A 16,358-nucleotide genomic window follows, 5' to 3' on the forward strand; every position below is an offset into this window, starting at 1 on the left:
TGAAGGAATGAACATATTATTTCATTTTTATAAGAATTTCCACATCACATATCCAGGAATTAATGTATGTAATTTTTATCTACTATTCTCGTGTAGAAACATCTACAGAGTTTATTATTCAAGTACTCTCGCAATAGCGCTTATTATGAAATAAACATATTGCACGAATTACAGTACATTTTGGGTTTGGATATTAATTCAATTAGAACAAATTGATTATGGAACAACTAAATTGTGGAACAAAAGGTAAGTGATCCCTAACCATCATTACTATGTAATCAGTAATCATGTTCTTTAAATCAAAGTGGACTGATGATTTTGATAACGCGTTACGCGTTCCTTTTCATATTTCTATTTTCTAATTGGCATTTGAGAAAAGAATTGTTAATTTTTTAGTTAAAAAATTGTTTATCATCAAGGCATCTACCGATTCATTGACCAACGAACTTATAACCTGAAGTCACGTCAGTCATCAATACATAATGCCTAAAAATAAAGGTAAGTAATACGTTCAGGTTTTAAGCGTTTAATTACTCAATCCAATGTTTTTGATATCTGTAATTACTTATCCATCTTATTTTATCTTACTTTTTAAAATTGTTTTTTTCCCTTAGGAAAGGGAGGTAAAAATCGTAGGCGTGGTAAAAACGAAAATGAAACCGAGAAGCGTGAATTGGTATTCAAAGAAGATGGCCAAGGTAATAATATTTTATCAAATATTCAATATAGGCTGCATGTACTGCTTTTAAAATGAGTAATTTAGGATAAATAGTGCGTAATAAAAGTTTAGGTTAAAGCGTTAAGACATTGTTTTTATATGTGTTCAAAAAAATGTAAAAATATATAAACAAGTTAATGAATATTATAACCTTGGAATTGTGTAAACACACACATTGAACATTGAACAATAAGAAAAATAACTTAGGTTTATAAAATGTATTAAATTTTAATTAGACTTAAAATATAATTTTACTGAATTATTGAAATATTTTTAGTTTTAATATATATATATAAATATATTTATATTTATCAATTCAGATTTAAATAGTAGTTTTCAATTTGAGACACTTGTAACTTTATAACAACAAGTGCTCAATTTCAACTTTCACTTATTTTTTGTAAAAAGTAATCTTAATGCATTATTTAAGTAAATATAAAAATCAATTAAAAAATCAATAAATTAGAATTGTTTTTTTAAAAATACTATTCATACTAATTTAAAAAAATAAATAAATTTAATACTAAATGACTGGTTTAAATAATAAATTATTAAATAGTACTTTTACAAACAATTGATATGAGTTTGTGGTCAGATATTATAATTGATTCCAGTACGTAAGTTTATCTGTTGGTTGTGCTGTTGATATGTATGCCTAACATATTTTTAAATAATTTCTATAAAACTATAGCCATGAGTGAAAATATTGAAATAAAATTTTTGAAGTAACACAGCTTATTAGATTTTGCTAAAAAAGTTAAGAATTGGAAAAAAATGTTTGAGGTAGATATAATATCTAAGTAAAAATATGTATGTGAATCTCATATATAATATGTAGACTGCATATCAGAGTAACATAAAATAATTTGTAAAACCAAATACATTCATTGGTTTTCACTTAATGAATTTAAAACAGTTAATGTAGATTGTAGATACACTTTAAAGTACAATTAACAGTTTTAATCTCACTCTTCTATAAATAAAATGAATAGTAATTATTATAGTATATAATACATTATAACTACTGTTAAATTAAGTTCTTATTAAACAAAAATCGAAAGATAATTTGTTCTATTACTTTAATTTTATTTATTTCTCAATTATTAAGATATTTATTTTATTATTGATAAAAATATTGTATGTACAATAGCTTTACATTTTTTTTTTTACAGAATATGCTCAAGTTACCAAAATGTTGGGAAATGGTCGTTTAGAAGCTATGTGCTTCGATGGTGTTAAACGACTTTGTCACATACGAGGAAAACTTCGGAAAAAGGTATTAAAATTAATTAATATTGTAAATATTTATATTAACTATATCTAAGTATCTAAATCTCTCACATTTTATTCAACGTTATCTTACGTTATTCTAATTAAATAATGAAACACTATCCTCAAGACCTCAACCTTATTTAATTTTGAATATATTGTTAAAATTAAAAGTCGACAACATTGTCAATATTCAAATGTTTAATTAAGGTATGAGTATGTAAAATATTATAATTTAAATGCTTACAACTTACAGAATTTTAGTTTAAGAAAAAACTAACATTCAAACATACATAATGTTTCTACCTTTAAGATTTATAATAGATCAATTCTCTCCAATATTAAAACTAACAACATTAATTAACTGAATGCAACGTTTTAAATTTAGTTATTTATAGGTTGGTAACAAAATTATAAAAAAAAATTTTTATAATATTATTATTTTAAAATAATGTTTTTCTCTAATATTCTTTTTATTTTGTTCAAATAATTATTAATCCGAAACTGATTGGAAATGGCTATTTTGTCTAATAGATTTTTGATTTTAGGTGTGGATTAATCAAGCTGATATAGTATTAATAGGTTTACGTGAATATCAAGACACAAAAGCTGATGTAATTTTGAAGTATACACCAGATGAAGCTCGTAACTTGAAAACATATGGAGAATTTCCAGAAACTGGTAAAAATGATTTCATCAATTAATTTATAAAGATATTTAAAATATAATTGACATAAAAATGTATTATCTTTAGTTCGCATCAATGATACTGTCACGTTTGTTGATGATGGATTGGATGAAGATATTGAATTCGGAGATGATATTAGCGATGACGAAGAAGCAGACAATGCTGTTGATAATGTAAGATTAATACGATTATATAACCATAATTAATTATTCTGATAAATAAATAATAATTTTTTTTTTTTTAATTTTCAGATTTAAATTTATTTCAAATAGTATGTTAGCTGTACGGTGATGTCATTTGTCTAAGAATCAGATTATAATCAACAACAAATTTAAATAAATATATACTTACGTGATTATTAATTTGTGTGTGTCTATACTCTGTATGTGATCTGTTCTTATGATACTATTTCTTCAAAATTTGATTCAAATAGAATTTATTTAAGAATTGTAATAATTCTTTAGAAAAAATATTTAATTTATTAGAGACAGGTTCCTTTTTATTATAATTAATTAATTGCTATTTTTTTTTATATATAAAACAATATAATAAATAAGAACAAATTAGTATATATATTTTTTTTACTCAGTTATAAATTTAAAATAATTAAATAATGATAAGTGTCAACAAGGTTTCGAGGTAAAAAACTGGAATATATTTCATATTGTATGATGTGAATTAATATAATATATTAAAATAATTATAAAGTATTAGTTCTACCTTCTATAAAATCTAAACTCATTATCAAATGCATCAATCACTTAGTTATTTTTCTAAAGGAACCCTTTTCTTTACAGTAAACTTGTGTACTTATACAGTAATTTCACATAAAATGTATAATAATAATTATAGTGAACAAAAATATGATCAGCTATATTATAACATTACAATTTGCTATTCAACTGAAATAAAAATTTAAAAAAATGTATACAAGGTCCATTCTGTACATTGTGAAACATTTTTACATATCACTAAAAATGAAAATTACTATCATTTTTTTATGTACAACACTTGTATAATAGGCAGTAGATGTTGACGTCAAGAATTGTTAAATTAGTACATTCATCGCTCGGCCCAGAATTTAAAATGAGAAGAACAGCTTGAAAATAACCTTGTATTAAATTGTCAAATTTTTTTCTCATCAAAATAAATCATATTATTTAAATCAAAAACAAAAAAAAATAGAAAATGTAAAACGGCCATATCTACTTAATAGTTAATAGCACCAAAAGAGCTAAAATATTTTGAAAATAATGCAAAAAAACCCTTTCAAATGTGAGATTAATACATTTTTACTTTTAACTACTTTCAAAAGATGAAGACAAGAAAGAAAGATGCATACATATTTTATCATTGTAAAACTAACCCATTTGTAGTGTTCTCTTCTAAAATAAATCTAAAAGAGTATCAATTTTCTATGTTTTTAATTTTCAAATTCAGTATCTTAAATAACATTTTGAATAAAAAAAAAATTAAAAAAAGGTAGCAGGTACCAAATCATATTAATTCAAAATAAATATTAATATTGAATATTGATGTAATTTTAAGTATAAGGTAACTTCGTCTGCATAACCCTAGCTTTAACATTAATAGATATAGGTTAGGTTAGATAACCTACCTACTTATATAAATATAATTAATGTTAATTAATAGTTAAAAGTTATTAAATAGTTAATAAATATTTTTATTATTTTATTGCATATATGTTTATTATAAGAATTTGACTTACAGTACATTTGACATGAAATCGTTTTAATAATTTATATGTTAATATGTGAGCAACTCCCTGCTCTCTATTAAATACTTAGCTGTAAACTTAAAAAAATAGTTTAAACTGAATGAAAAAAATGTTGGTGAAGCAATTGAAATTGTTTTGTTTCACTCTATATATATATATATTATATATGACTATAGAACACTTAAGTTCCCACTGTAGTATAGTACTATAATCATAATTAACAGGTCAATATAGTTTTGGTAATTAGTTAAAAATCACACTTATCAAAAGTAGCATTGTGTATAATTTCAAATTCATAAAACAAATGGATTTCTATTTATATTAAAAATGGTAATTAATTAATAATTGATAACGATAAATTAATTTTATGGGACTACGGGTCATGATTCACAGTGTATTTTTTTCTTGGTATAAGTATATCATATTTATATTCCCATTAACACCATGCAAGTTTTTATTTCATAAATAATAATGGTAATAGGCAGGTACATAATAATTACCTAAATTGAAACCTGATGCCTGAAGGAAGAAACCAAGATCTACTTATAAAGAAGGTTACTATTATTATAGACTATAGTATTATAGATTTATAGATCTTAGTATGTGCACAGAATATAACATAGTAATCGGTAAAAGTATCAAGGAAAAAGAACAATTTTTAAAAATTTTAAATATATTAATTGATTATAAAAATTAAAAAATGATTATTTACACACATAAGCCACATGTGTACACATATAGACATTGTATACAAATAATTATCCCCCAAAAAAAATTTGTAAATATCAAATTATTATTAATTATTATCATATTATAATTTTATAAGCGTAATAAATATATAATATATAAAAATTTTGCATGTTACTGGTAACATTTGTTTAATTGGTCGTAAAAAACTAAAATAGCAATATTATTATGTACATTTTTCTAATAAAAAATGTATTTTACTTTATAGTCTATAAATCTATAATCTATACTAAACCAAGTTAATATAATATTGTACTAGTTATTCCGTCACGGCGTTGCCTGTATATTAGATGCGTTAATATTGTATGAAGCTTCGTCGATCAAACGGTTTTCAAAGTGTATTCGAATAAATACGTGTTTAATAGTCGCAAAAGATGCAATAGAAGTGAAATACGTCAGACAACAGCGGCGTTATTATTTAAAATGTACTATTATATATTTATTAGTTTAAAAAAAAATTCCAGTGGGCCCTATCCAATAGTTGCATGTATTTTTATGACACCACAAAGAAAAACATATTCTCACTTCTCAGTATAACTTTTATCTATAAGGTAATTCACTCATCAATGCCCAAACGGCTAAACCGAACCACTGGGTCTAAAAACTTGAAATTTTGTACAGAGGTTCCTTAAGCAATGTAGGGGCGCACTAAGAAAGGATTTTTCAAAATTCGACCTCTAATAAGGGGGTAAAAGGGTTTTTTTTTATATAACTATGGATTATGTATTTTTTAATTGTTTGTTATTTCTTCTAAGCGGTTGCTACTTGCTAGGATACTAAAAATATGTCTTATTACTTTAGATATGTTTTTTTTTTATGTTTTTAGTATCCTACATAGCAACCGCTTAAAAGAAATAACAAACAATTATTAAACAATACAAAAGTACACATATCTATAGCTATATAAATAACCCCCCTTTTACCCCCTGAGAGGTCGAAATTTGAAAAATCCTTTCTTAGTGCGCCCCTATATGTACAACGTTTTGTGTATCTAGACCCAGCGGTTCGGTCTGGGCGTTGACGAGTGAATAGGGGCGGTCTCCTATATGTATATAGATTAAATATATAAAAATATACTAGGTAGTAACCTACTACCTACTATCCATGTAAAGATGAAGAATGAAAAATACATTTTTATATTTTTACATTTAATTTTATGTTTGTAGTTTTAAGAAAACAACATTCAAAAGATTCATTTTTCAAAAGAAATATATAGGTATTTTATATTTCAATATTTTTAAAAATTATATTAAATATAATACATTTTTCACGAGGAGATTAGATACCGATCGTTTTTAAAAAGTTCAATGTAGACAATTTCTATATGTGTGCATACAGGTTGTGTAAATTGTAAATGTAGTACCTAAGTGATCATTTTTTAATTTTCATATTCAAATATTCAATTAATATTAAATTGTCCTATTTTTTCGTGTTCTTTTTTACCTTGATCGTTTTTCCGTGAATCATATACTATATTGCACTGCCCACATTTGAAGGTTAGATTTTAAAGTAACTTAACTACCTAGTTGAAAAAATTAATTTAACAATTTGTAATGTAATAACTATATACAAATTTAATACTATATCATTAAATATAACTAAATTTTCAATAATTCTTTTTATAAAATGTATTTATATTACATGTGTAATACAACAGGCTTCTATTAATTTGTCAGAACTTCACGATACACGCTGTATGTCTGTATAGTTAAAAAATGTGGGAAAACATAGTTATAAACTAGTTTATAGGTCTATATCAGGGGTGGCCAACTTTAATCAACTTGTGTGTTGTGATCGATCTCCGAGATTTTCTAGGTTGTCGCGATCAATCAAAAAAAAAAAAAGGTTGTCAATATAGCTGTGTATAATCTCGTTTTTAATAGTTAATTATTGCTTTTTTCTAAATATAATTTATACATTCATGGGATATACAAATATGTATATAGGTACAAATGTACAAAAAAAAATATTTTAATTGTTTTCTGAAAAAAATTCAAAAATTTAAGAAAATGCGAAAGGGTGTAGTCATAGAAAAGTCGTGATTGACTCAATTTCATCTTGCGATCGACTGGTTGGCCATCCCTAGTCTATATGGTTCTGCCAGTATTTTTGAATTATTTTGTGATAGTGTGATAGTAGTTTGTGGTTTTTCTATGGATTCGAACACGATTTAAACATTTTTATTTTGTATATATTTTTACTCCATGACTTGCGGTAACCTAACCTTAAAAAATGACGGGTGTTGAATACATTTCCCAGTTATTAAATTCAATGTTGTTTGAAAACCCAAACCTAACACGTGCGTGTATCATGTCTGTTTTACTAGTTGAGTGTTGTGTTTATTGATTCAAATTTTCTTATTTTAATACAACTTATTTGTTTTGTATGGTTTTCTACAATTGACGATCCTAAACAACAACCAATATGTTGGTTTTATTCGAAACTTCTGCTGGATACGCTATATTTAAGGTATATTGACGTTTTTATAAGCAATATTTTAAACATCACCACGTTTATATTTGTCTAAAATGTCGATAATAATACGTGTAACGTTTTGTGTTTCAGTTACTGGACGAAAACAAATTAAAAAATGTCAGTGATTTGTACAGTCACTTCGAATCACCAGAAGCAACGACTAAAATGTAACTATGGGTTTCTATTTATTTTTTTAGAATTTTTCGTATTAGATATAATAAAATTGAAATATTAATATTTATTGTAGAATAAATGTTAAACTGGCTAGTTTTAATTTTTTATAGTTGCCATTTTTTAAGCACATAAATTATAACTAGAAATTATGTATTTTAATTAATTTTGTTGTTTTAGCTGTTCTTTGATGATCAATTTATGTACTTGTTAACTCTGGTTATTGGTCAACTATCTACTTTATTTACCAGTTTCAGTCCCCGATCTAACCTTTTAGTAAATTTGATAAACCATATTCAAAGTTATATCACATTTCAGATTTTCAAAATTCAATAAATCACACTAATCTCTGTCTTGCATTTCACCTAGCCAATTTTGTATACCATAAATTATAATAAATAAAACTTGAAAACTGTTGTTACTGGAAACAGTGCCGTAACTTTAATTTTATTTTGAGGGGTTATACAATTATAAATTATAAATTTGATATTAGTATGCCACTTACAAATACTATCTAATATTCAAATATTTTCACAAAAAATAGTTTTTTAATTCTATAACAAATGTGATGAAAAATTAATGTTGATGTTATTCTATCATAGTTGAAAAAATACTAAATTTTAAACATATATTTAAATTTTCATGATGAGTACATATTTAGGTATATTGATTTTTTTATTAAGAAAGTGTGAACAGACATTATTTTACTAGAAGTGTTTTTTTTTTTTTTTTTTAATATACATTTAAAAACTTAATTATTTATAGAACTAAATATTAAACAATTATTTAATTACAGCATAAAGTTAAAACATTTTCAAAAATTTGATGATACCACAGAAGCTTTAGCGTCAGCTGCTTCCTTAATTGAAGGAAAATTATGCAAATCTTTGAAAAAAGTATGTCATTAGAACAAATTATAAATTTTTAGATACTTTTTATTATTATTCTTTTTAACGTTTTTTTCTATTTTTAGGTAATCAAATCACATGTCAATAGTAGTGATTCATTAATGGTTGCTGACCCAAAATTGGGTGCAGCTATTAAAGAAAAATTCAATATCAGCTGCGTTTCAAGTTCTTCTGCAGCAGATTTGTTACGATGCATTCGGTCTCAGTTTGAAAATTTATTAGTTGGCCTTCCTAAAAAAGACTTGACAGCTATGTCTTTAGGTCTTGCCCATAGGTAATATATATATATATATATTATATTTATTTGCAATTCAGTTTTAAAAATTATTTATTTTTCATAGTTTGTCACGATATAAGCTAAAATTTAGCCCAGATAAAATTGATACAATGATAGTTCAAGCAATTGGTTTATTGGATGAACTTGATAAAGAAGTAAATAATTACATAATGAGATGTAGAGAATGGTACGGTTGGCATTTCCCAGAGCTTGGAAAGATTCTTACAGACAATTTAGAATATGTTAAAACCATCAAAACACTTGGTAAGCAACTGCCAACTGGTATACTACGATTTTTTTTTTTTATTGTTTAGTAACTTATATTTTGTATTTGCTTCTTTTAGTCTTAAATTTTTTTAGTATTATTTATAAAATTAAATATATTATTCACTTTCTTCTAGGAAATAACTATCTAACTCAATAATAAAAATAAAGTTCAATCTTTTTCAAACACTAAAGACTGTTCATAGAGTATTACAAAATAAAAAAAAATTAAATAAATACATAAATTTAATTTTTTTTTTTTATTGTTTATTTTATTATCATTACGTATAGAAAATTTGAATCATAATTACATAGCTTGGGTAATAAGTGAATTACGTTTGACATAATATATTAAGTGAGATTTAAATTGTTGAATAATAAATTAACTATATAAGTTTAGCAGTTATTATGTTAAGGTTATCCCCCTTTAAAAATAAATTAGATTTAATTAAAAAAATTTTGTACTTGAGTATTAATTGTTTAATTAAGTGTTATAAAATATATTTTATTTTAATTAGGTATGAGAGAAAATGCCAAATCAATAGATTTATCTTCTATTTTAAGTCCCACTTTAGAGGATCAAGTTAAGACTGCTGCAGAAATATCTATGGGAACTGAGATTGCTGAAGATGATATACAACATATAGTACAAATGTGTGATGAGGTAATTTTTATTGTCTTATAATACATTGCAATTAACTTATTAAGAAAAAAAAATTTTTAATAAAATATTATTAATTGTTTATTTACAGATATTAGATATCTCAACTTACCGAACTTCGCTATCTGATTATTTAAAGTCTCGAATGATGGCTGTAGCACCCAATGTAACAGTACTTCTTGGTGATTTAGTTGGAGCTAGAATGTTGGCCCAAGGAGGTAATTTATTTCTCCAATTTTGTAATAACTGTATTTGTAATTCATTGTTTTGATTTATAGGGTCTTTAGTAAATGTTGCTAAAATGCCTGCATCTACAATTCAACTTTGTGGAGCTGAAAAAGCATTGTTTAGAGCTTTGAAAAAAAAACATGATACACCTAAATATGGTCTTATTTATCATTCCAGCTTGGTTGGTCGAGCAACTGCTAAAGTTAAAGGAAGGGTAAGTATAATGATTAAAAAAAAAAATTAGAAAATACATCTTAAATATTACTATTGATTTTTTTTTTTTTTTTGACAATAATATTATATTTTTAGATGTCTCGTATGTTAGCAGCAAAAGTTGCTCTTGCTGCACGTTTTGATGCATTTGGTGAATCTGAAACAATTAATTTAGATTTGGGTACTAATCATTTGGCTAATTTAGAATATAAACTTCGCCTTATGGAAGAAGGTTCTATGACAAGAATAAGTGGAACAGCTAAAGCTAAAGCTAAATTTGAAAAATATCAAGTTAAAAGGTAAACTTTTTTTTCTAAACATTATAAAAAAAAATTTATTCATATTATTATATTATTAGAGAAATAGTACAGTATTCAGCTGCAGCTGATTCTACTATTCCTAGCAACAAACGTAAAATCGAAGATGCAGACATAAAAGAAGAATATTCAGAGGTTGCAAAAGATATCAAACAAGAATCAGAAGGTACATTTTTTATTTCACTTTTTTCCTTTATTTTAACATTTTTGTAACTATAGGTCAACAACCTCCAAAGAAGAAGAAGAAAAAAAATAAGGAACAAACTAATGGCGAGGATAAGTCCATTAATAATGGTGCTGATATTTCAATTAAAAGTGAACAAGAATCAATATTGACTCAGGGTAAATACAACAATTTAATACTATTGAAATTATTTTGAATGTTATAGTTATTAATAAATAATTAAATCACTTGTGTCTTATTTGAAAAACTCAATGAATACATTGAACGCAAATTTACTTTTATTTACTAATTAAATTTTACTTAATGTAAAATCCATTTCTAATAACATTATAACTATATTTTTAAAGAACAAACGCCTAAATCTAAAAAAAAGAAGAAGAGAGAACTTCAAGAAGAGCCAGTAGAAGAAGAGAATGTAGTTGGTATGTATGATTAAATCAATAATTTACTAATTATTTTAATCAATGTGATCAATTGTGAATTTTAATTATTTTTAATTTTGTTGTCTTTTTTTATGATTCTTTTTAATTTAAATTTTAAACATACATCTGTGGATTTTATCTAAGTTCACTCAAAGTTAATAGCCTAATATATTTGTTAGCTTTTTAATGTTTTTAAAGTATTTTACAATATCTTGGCATTTTTAAATGTAATATTTTACATACTCATAACTTATAATTTATAGAGACTGATGAAATTATATTTTTTTTTTGAAACGATGAATTATCACAGATTATGTTCTTAACTGAACGTTTGATAGTTTGTTTGTTCTAATATTAAAGTTAACATTATAAGGTAGGTTCTGATAAACCATTTAAACGTGTGATTAAAATAAAGAATAAAAAAATTACTTGAGTACTTTTTCATTATCCTAATATTAGATATTGATCTATATCTTTTTTTCAGTAAGTGCTACTAAAAAGAAGAAGAAGTCAGTTGTTGCCGATACTTCAGTTACTGAAGTAGTTAGTAAGTTAACATTGTGTGTTTGGTGATTTAAACTTATTTATCATTAATTATTATATTTCTAGCTGAATCAGGAAAAAAGAAAAAGAAAAATAAGAGTCAAATAGAGGAAACTGAGGCTATTGGTATGATGAATTACTTTATTATTTAACCAACTTACCTACTATCTGTAAAATATTATTGTTAATTTATTTTTTTTTTTACTCTAGAAAATTCTCCCAAAAAAAAGAAGAAATCCATTGTTGCTGATATTTCAGTAGACGAAGTAGTTAGTAAGTAGATCCAATATGAAAAATTGTCTAATTTGGTCTTTTTTTTTAATTTAATAATTTTTTTATAGCTGAATCTGGTAAAAAGAAGAAGAAGAAGAAGAAAGATCAATAATTTATTTAATTTTTTACTGTTAAATATTATTATTTTATCGCTTCCAACAATGATTCATAATGTACAATTTTTAAAATATATTGTGACAAATATATACTTAACACAAAATTGATACACAATTTAAATATGTGTACTTATTTTTTTTAATGAAAACCAATGTCTTTGTGCTCCATTTAATGAGATCTAATTTTATGATAGTGCGCAATCTATAAATGAAAATTATTTTAACATTTACTGCAGCATTTGTGTATGGCTTACTGTATTATTTGTAAGGTTATTAATACAAGTGTACTAGTGATGGGTCGAACTGTTTGAATATCAAACCGCAAACCCTTGATATTTGGTTCAGTTCAAATTTCAAACTTGAAAATTTTTGAACCAGACTTACTGGCCATGACAGTTCAAAGAAGACCAATCATTTGTGTAATTCTTCAAAAATTATTTAAAAAAAATAAAAATTGATAATCATTATTTAGAACTAGCTATTATACTAATGAACTATTGAAATGTAAAAAAGTAGTATTGAAGATGAACAATTTGAAACAACTATTAATGAGAATTTCTTAAAATTGATAAAATAGGTAATAATTTACATTTTTAAAAATTATTATTACTAAAGGGCAGTTGTATCATTACTGAGACTTCAATTAGGCACAGGAGTTTCGTGGAAGCGATGAGCAATCAACTAAACTTTTAAATTTAACTAAAGCTTCAACTGTTTTGAATAAGAGATTAAAATCTTGGAAAACATGAACAATAACAGTGACATAACCTAGAAAGAAATTGCTAAAGTTAAATCTAATCTCCCTAACTACCAAAAAATTATTGTTATTAAAAATTTGAAAGGCCGGTAAGTTGTAAGTTCATTATAGGTTAGGTTAGGGTAGATTTTGTTAACTACACCGCAGAAATATTGCAAAAGATGTTCTAGCGACACCATTCGTTGTAAACTGAAAAAATAAAGTTGTTAACTAACATAACTACAATTAATAATGAAGCATTATCAATAACCAAACAGCCATCCAACATTGGCTTTTTGGTAGGTTCGTAAAAAACTTAAATAGGAGAAAACAGTAGGTTTATACATCCACAATCCACAAGGTAAGGTATAATATTCCTCCAATTGTTATATTAATTTTAATTTTATTTTCATGAAGTAGGTACCTTGTAATTTAACTAATGAAGTAAGTTATTATATAGTTTTTCTTTAAATTAAATATTTATAAATGAAAATCAAAACTATGTTATTATATTTATTTTAAATTTTTACATTATTTACAAATTTTTTTTAATTTTACACTTAAAAAACTATGATTCTGCTAAATGCTGTTTACATAGATCTTCAAATGGCAAACGTGTTATGATTTTACCAATGGCTGGTCCACTTTTGAGCTTGACATCAACACAAAAATTATCTGAATCTATTTTTATTATTTCAGCTTCTCGTCCAACATGCATACCATTCACTACTATTACTCTGCCACCAACATTTGGTATAACAGTTTCAACATGATTTTGATCTAATTTTAATTTCACTTTTGGATCAAACAATTTTACCATACAACCATATTTATCTATTACTTTGAGAACAACACCTTTTTTTCCTAAATATTCTAAGCCTAAAGTTTTAGTGGTTACTTTTACAACAATATTTTCTAGTAGCCAATAGTCTTTTCTCATGTAATTCTTTTTTTTGGTCTCTTGTTGAATTATTTCTTCAAGAGCAGATATTTTTCGTTTCTCAGATTTACGACTACTTGATTTAGATATCATAGACATGCGGTCAGATCCGGCTGTACTTAAAACATTTTTAATTGGAGCGACAGCTGGTTTTTTAAAAGTATCAATTTTTAAATTCAAAGACAATTTTTCATCTTCTTCCCTGATAAGTTCTTTTGTATTGCCATCTTCGGTTTGTTTCTCAATAGATTCTTTTTTTTGACCTTCTCGAATTTGACGTTGTAAAAAGTCCATTTCACGTTCTTTATCATCTTTTTCAGCTTTTTCTTTTCTTCTCATTTTTTCTTCAAGTTCTATTGTTGCTGGATCACGGTCAATGTATGTTATAAACCATCCTTCATCTGTCTCATCAACTATACATTTACCTAAAAATAAATTCAAATGTAGGTATTAATTATTTGATATGTATTGTAAGGATTAAATCAATAACATTATTATTATTATTATTTCTTAAATTTAATACTTTTTAAATATCAAACATGAATTTTATACATAAAAATTATCATGCAATAATATAAAGAAGTTAATCTAATGTTTATTTCAATGAAACTTAAACATAATTTTTATCTTTAATAGATTCACTCATTCACTTAAAATATTATTTATGTAAGCTTTTAGAATAATAAATTAAACTAAAATAGCTATAATTCATTAGCATTTTTACATAGGTATAATGAACTAAATTCAATAATAATCACTCAAATTCATATAAACAATGATAGGTTAGGTTATCAAAATAATTTAAAATTAAATCTGTATAAGATTTGTAGGCATCTAAATACTATTTAATTTTTTAACATATCAGATTATTAAGTACCTGTTTTCCCAAGCCATTTGACAAATCCAGTTAAAGTTGTCCATTGAGTGGCATTCATATGTAGATGGTTTCGATCTGAAATATATTCCTGGTAAACTTTGTTCGCTTTTACTCTTTTAGTACCAAACTGCCGTTTCAATAAGAATAAAAATCCTTTGGAGAATTCATAACTGAAATCACTCAGGTAACGTCCCGCATTGTCTGCAAATAATAACAGTTGCCGTTGATGTGATTCAGACATTGTATGACACTTGAAGCCATTTTCGTCCCGACACTGTTTGTTGCACATCTGACAAAACCATCTTAGTTTTTGTAATCCTTTGGACTTAATCTTGTTTGCTATATATTTTGGAGTTCCTGGCTCTGCTCTACCTTTACCCATTGTTAATTCGCAGTGGCTATTAACACGTTCTTTGTGAAACTACTAACTAAAATAATAAAACTACTATCTGATACGGCTATAACTATTATATTATTATGTCTTGCCACTATTTGATCGTAAGTTCGTAATATTAAAAAAACTAATAATTATAATATTTTATTATTTGTTAAAATTTCCATCATAATATTGATAAGTAAAGTGAGTGAGATCGAGATGATAACCGTAGGCATAATATTTGTTTACAGATCTAAGGTGATAACTGATAAGTGCTCTAATATTTTTGTATATTATATCAACATTTCCCGCATAAATTTAAATAATATCATGTATTTTACAATAAAATAAAATAACTATAATAAAATATTGATAATTAATAATTATAAATAATAATTTTTTCTAGTATCAAAACTATGTGTTTCTGTGTTTTAGTAATATATGAAAAGTTATTAAGTTATAGGTAAAATATAAAAAATCTATCTATTGTATATTTGTATTTATATTATGTGCTAATTTACTAACTAAATGTTAGTAAACAATGAGGATGAGGATTCTATTTATAATTTAACTTCAAAACATTCATTTAAGTAGTATATCACATCAAAAGAATTTAAAAAAAATGAATTTGAGGGTTCTTCAATATTTTACTCTGGATTATATCCGATGCAGTTATGTATTGATCAAATGATTTTCAAAAAAACCATGCTATTTAATTCGATTTTTTGGTGAATACTGATTTTACCATCTTATTAGCAAGAACGTGCCATACTACCACTTATATGTTAGATTGTTCATATACAATTATAATATAATAGTGAAATTAAGAAACACATTTTTTATGAATATGAAAACAATATTTTATTATATTTTCAAAGTTTGATGTACCCCTTAATGTTCGACAAAAATTAGAAAATATGGAAACTAAATGTTTTATTTTTAAATATTAGGTACTGTCTCGACCACGGTTAGGTTAGGTATAAGATAAGGTATATCTTAATATTCTTAATAAACCGTGGTCTCGAATTTGGATTTAATATTATAAATTATTAAATTTAATACAGTGCACACTTTTCACTTTGGCATACTATTTTACTTTTTAATACATTATACAATATGAAAATATATACTTTTGAAAAACATAATAAAAATTATCGATGAAATATATACAATAACACTAACATAATTTATTCATATTCAAACATCTAAATATAATT

At 24.8% G+C, this 16,358-nt stretch overlaps 3 protein-coding genes across 3 annotated transcripts; 2 read left to right on the forward strand and 1 right to left on the reverse strand.

Moving 5' to 3' along the window:
• Positions 1-317: 317 nt before the first annotated feature.
• On the forward strand, positions 318-3,037 carry LOC113553082 (eukaryotic translation initiation factor 1A, X-chromosomal-like). Its single transcript, XM_026956228.1, has 6 exons — positions 318-498; positions 615-698; positions 1,891-1,994; positions 2,536-2,668; positions 2,742-2,848; positions 2,927-3,037. The coding sequence occupies exons 1-6, from the start codon at positions 483-485 to the stop codon at positions 2,930-2,932; spliced, it is 450 nt and encodes a 149-aa protein (XP_026812029.1). The 5' UTR covers positions 318-482; the 3' UTR covers positions 2,933-3,037.
• Positions 3,038-7,417: 4,380 nt separating this feature from the next.
• Positions 7,418-12,222, forward strand: LOC113551724 (nucleolar protein 58). Its single transcript, XM_026954143.1, has 16 exons — positions 7,418-7,629; positions 7,726-7,802; positions 8,603-8,702; positions 8,780-8,988; positions 9,056-9,255; positions 9,774-9,919; positions 10,008-10,134; positions 10,195-10,358; positions 10,454-10,656; positions 10,716-10,840; positions 10,894-11,016; positions 11,206-11,280; positions 11,765-11,827; positions 11,890-11,949; positions 12,034-12,096; positions 12,165-12,222. The coding sequence occupies exons 1-16, from the start codon at positions 7,585-7,587 to the stop codon at positions 12,206-12,208; spliced, it is 1,824 nt and encodes a 607-aa protein (XP_026809944.1). The 5' UTR covers positions 7,418-7,584; the 3' UTR covers positions 12,209-12,222.
• Positions 12,223-13,435: 1,213 nt separating this feature from the next.
• On the reverse strand, positions 13,436-15,338 carry LOC113553524 (DNA/RNA-binding protein KIN17). Its single transcript, XM_026956893.1, has 2 exons — positions 14,766-15,338; positions 13,436-14,313 (listed from the first exon to the last, which is right to left on the reverse strand). The coding sequence occupies exons 1-2, from the start codon at positions 15,145-15,147 to the stop codon at positions 13,517-13,519; spliced, it is 1,179 nt and encodes a 392-aa protein (XP_026812694.1). The 5' UTR covers positions 15,148-15,338; the 3' UTR covers positions 13,436-13,516.
• Between the last annotated feature and the right edge of the window lie 1,020 nt (positions 15,339-16,358).

This window comes from Rhopalosiphum maidis, chromosome 2 (genome assembly GCF_003676215.2).
Source record: "Rhopalosiphum maidis isolate BTI-1 chromosome 2, ASM367621v3, whole genome shotgun sequence".
NCBI classification, from domain to species: Eukaryota; Metazoa; Arthropoda; class Insecta; order Hemiptera; family Aphididae; genus Rhopalosiphum; species Rhopalosiphum maidis.